Genomic DNA, 1,281 nt, shown 5'->3' with positions numbered 1-1,281 from the left:
CTAGGAATCCGGCTTGAGGGAAGGGGTGGATGGTGGGGTCGTCGCTGGACAGGGGATCTGGAAGGAGGAAGACACTGGATGATGGCGGCAGCACAAGATGTCTAGGAGACACTGCACTGCCCCGCCCAGACTGGATGTGGAGTGATGGGTAAGTATCCCCTGGACTTGTTTTTTAACCCAATTTAAGAGTCCCTGCCTTTGAATAGCGAAATTTATTTCACTAACATTTATTGTAGCTTCTGACACATTTGGGTTTATTCTTGCCATCTCACCAGCTTTTGTCCCTAAATCCTTTTTCTGTTTGACTAGTGGTTAACCCCCTTCCCTTCCCCAACATACTGAAACTTCTGTTTTTCTAGCAACATTAAAAATTAACCAGTATCTATGCCCTCCCACCCAAGCTACCAAGGACTTTTGCATATTTCTACTTTCCCATGCTTTCCCAAGTCTGCTGGTTTCCCCAGGCAAATGGCCTGACTCCCCTGAATCTGTTAGGGGAAAGGGCAGTTTCTCCTCACCGTCTCTGGTTCCCAGGAAGGGTGTGGGGACTCTGTCTGGGTCCAAGCATGGCGAAGGTGGCTCCCAGTCTCAGCGTCCAGGGATAGTGTGTAGGAGAGATTTTCCTCAGAGCCTGTTTTTGGGATGATGGGTGGAAGGGATGGGGATATGACGGGAAGAGACTCACGACTTTGGACTTAATCCCCATCCACCAGGCCCCTCCCCAGGACTGCCATGTGCTGGGGCTTACCACAGCCGGCGTGGGGAACAGGCGTGGGTGGGACGTCACCCTTGGTCCCCTGCTTCTTCCTACACTCCACCTTTACGTGGTCCCTGCAGTGCTTGTGGCAACACAGCCCACAGTCTGGGAGAAGGCAGTGGTTAATGGCCAGGGGCCCCGTCGGCGCCCTCCATGCTTCCAACCTGGAGGCAGAGGCTTCCCTCCCACTCGCTGATGCCCCACTCACCCCGACAGCGGTAGCCTTGCTTGGTGACACCCCAAAGCTGGGAAGAGAAAGCAGAATAGGTTGCCCATTCTAAGGCAGAGAGGGCTGGGGTGGGGGAGTATGGGAACTACCCAGGTTTCGAAAATTCTTTTTGTTTTTTGAGTTGGAGTCTCACTCTGTTGCCCAGGCTGGAATGCAGTGGCATGCTCACGGTCACCACGGCCTCGACCTGCTGGGCTCAGGGGATCCTTCCACCTCAGTCTTCCAAGTAGCTGGAACTACAGGCGTGCACCACAATCCCTGGCTGATTTTTTTTTTTTTTTTTTTTTTTGTCGGG

The 1,281-nt window shown here is 53.1% G+C and overlaps 1 protein-coding gene across 1 annotated transcript in view; it reads right to left on the bottom strand.

Annotated features, from left to right (window-relative positions):
• The window catches only part of RASGRP4 (RAS guanyl releasing protein 4), a 16,138-nt gene continuing 14,857 nt past the window's right edge, over positions 1 to 1,281 (bottom strand). The window contains exons 13-16 of the mRNA XM_021707132.1: positions 966 to 1,002; positions 749 to 862; positions 519 to 631; positions 1 to 57 (exon numbers count right to left, since the gene is read on the bottom strand). Of these exons, the coding sequence (XP_021562807.1) occupies positions 1 to 57; positions 519 to 631; positions 749 to 862; positions 966 to 1,002 (321 nt within the window). The remainder of the gene's footprint in view (positions 58 to 518; positions 632 to 748; positions 863 to 965; positions 1,003 to 1,281) is intronic.

This window comes from Carlito syrichta, unplaced genomic scaffold (genome assembly GCF_000164805.1).
Source record: "Carlito syrichta isolate Samal-C Ts95f unplaced genomic scaffold, Tarsius_syrichta-2.0.1 Scaffold316389, whole genome shotgun sequence".
NCBI classification, from domain to species: Eukaryota; Metazoa; Chordata; class Mammalia; order Primates; family Tarsiidae; genus Carlito; species Carlito syrichta.
This window is presented reverse-complemented; position numbering and strand designations above follow the sequence as displayed.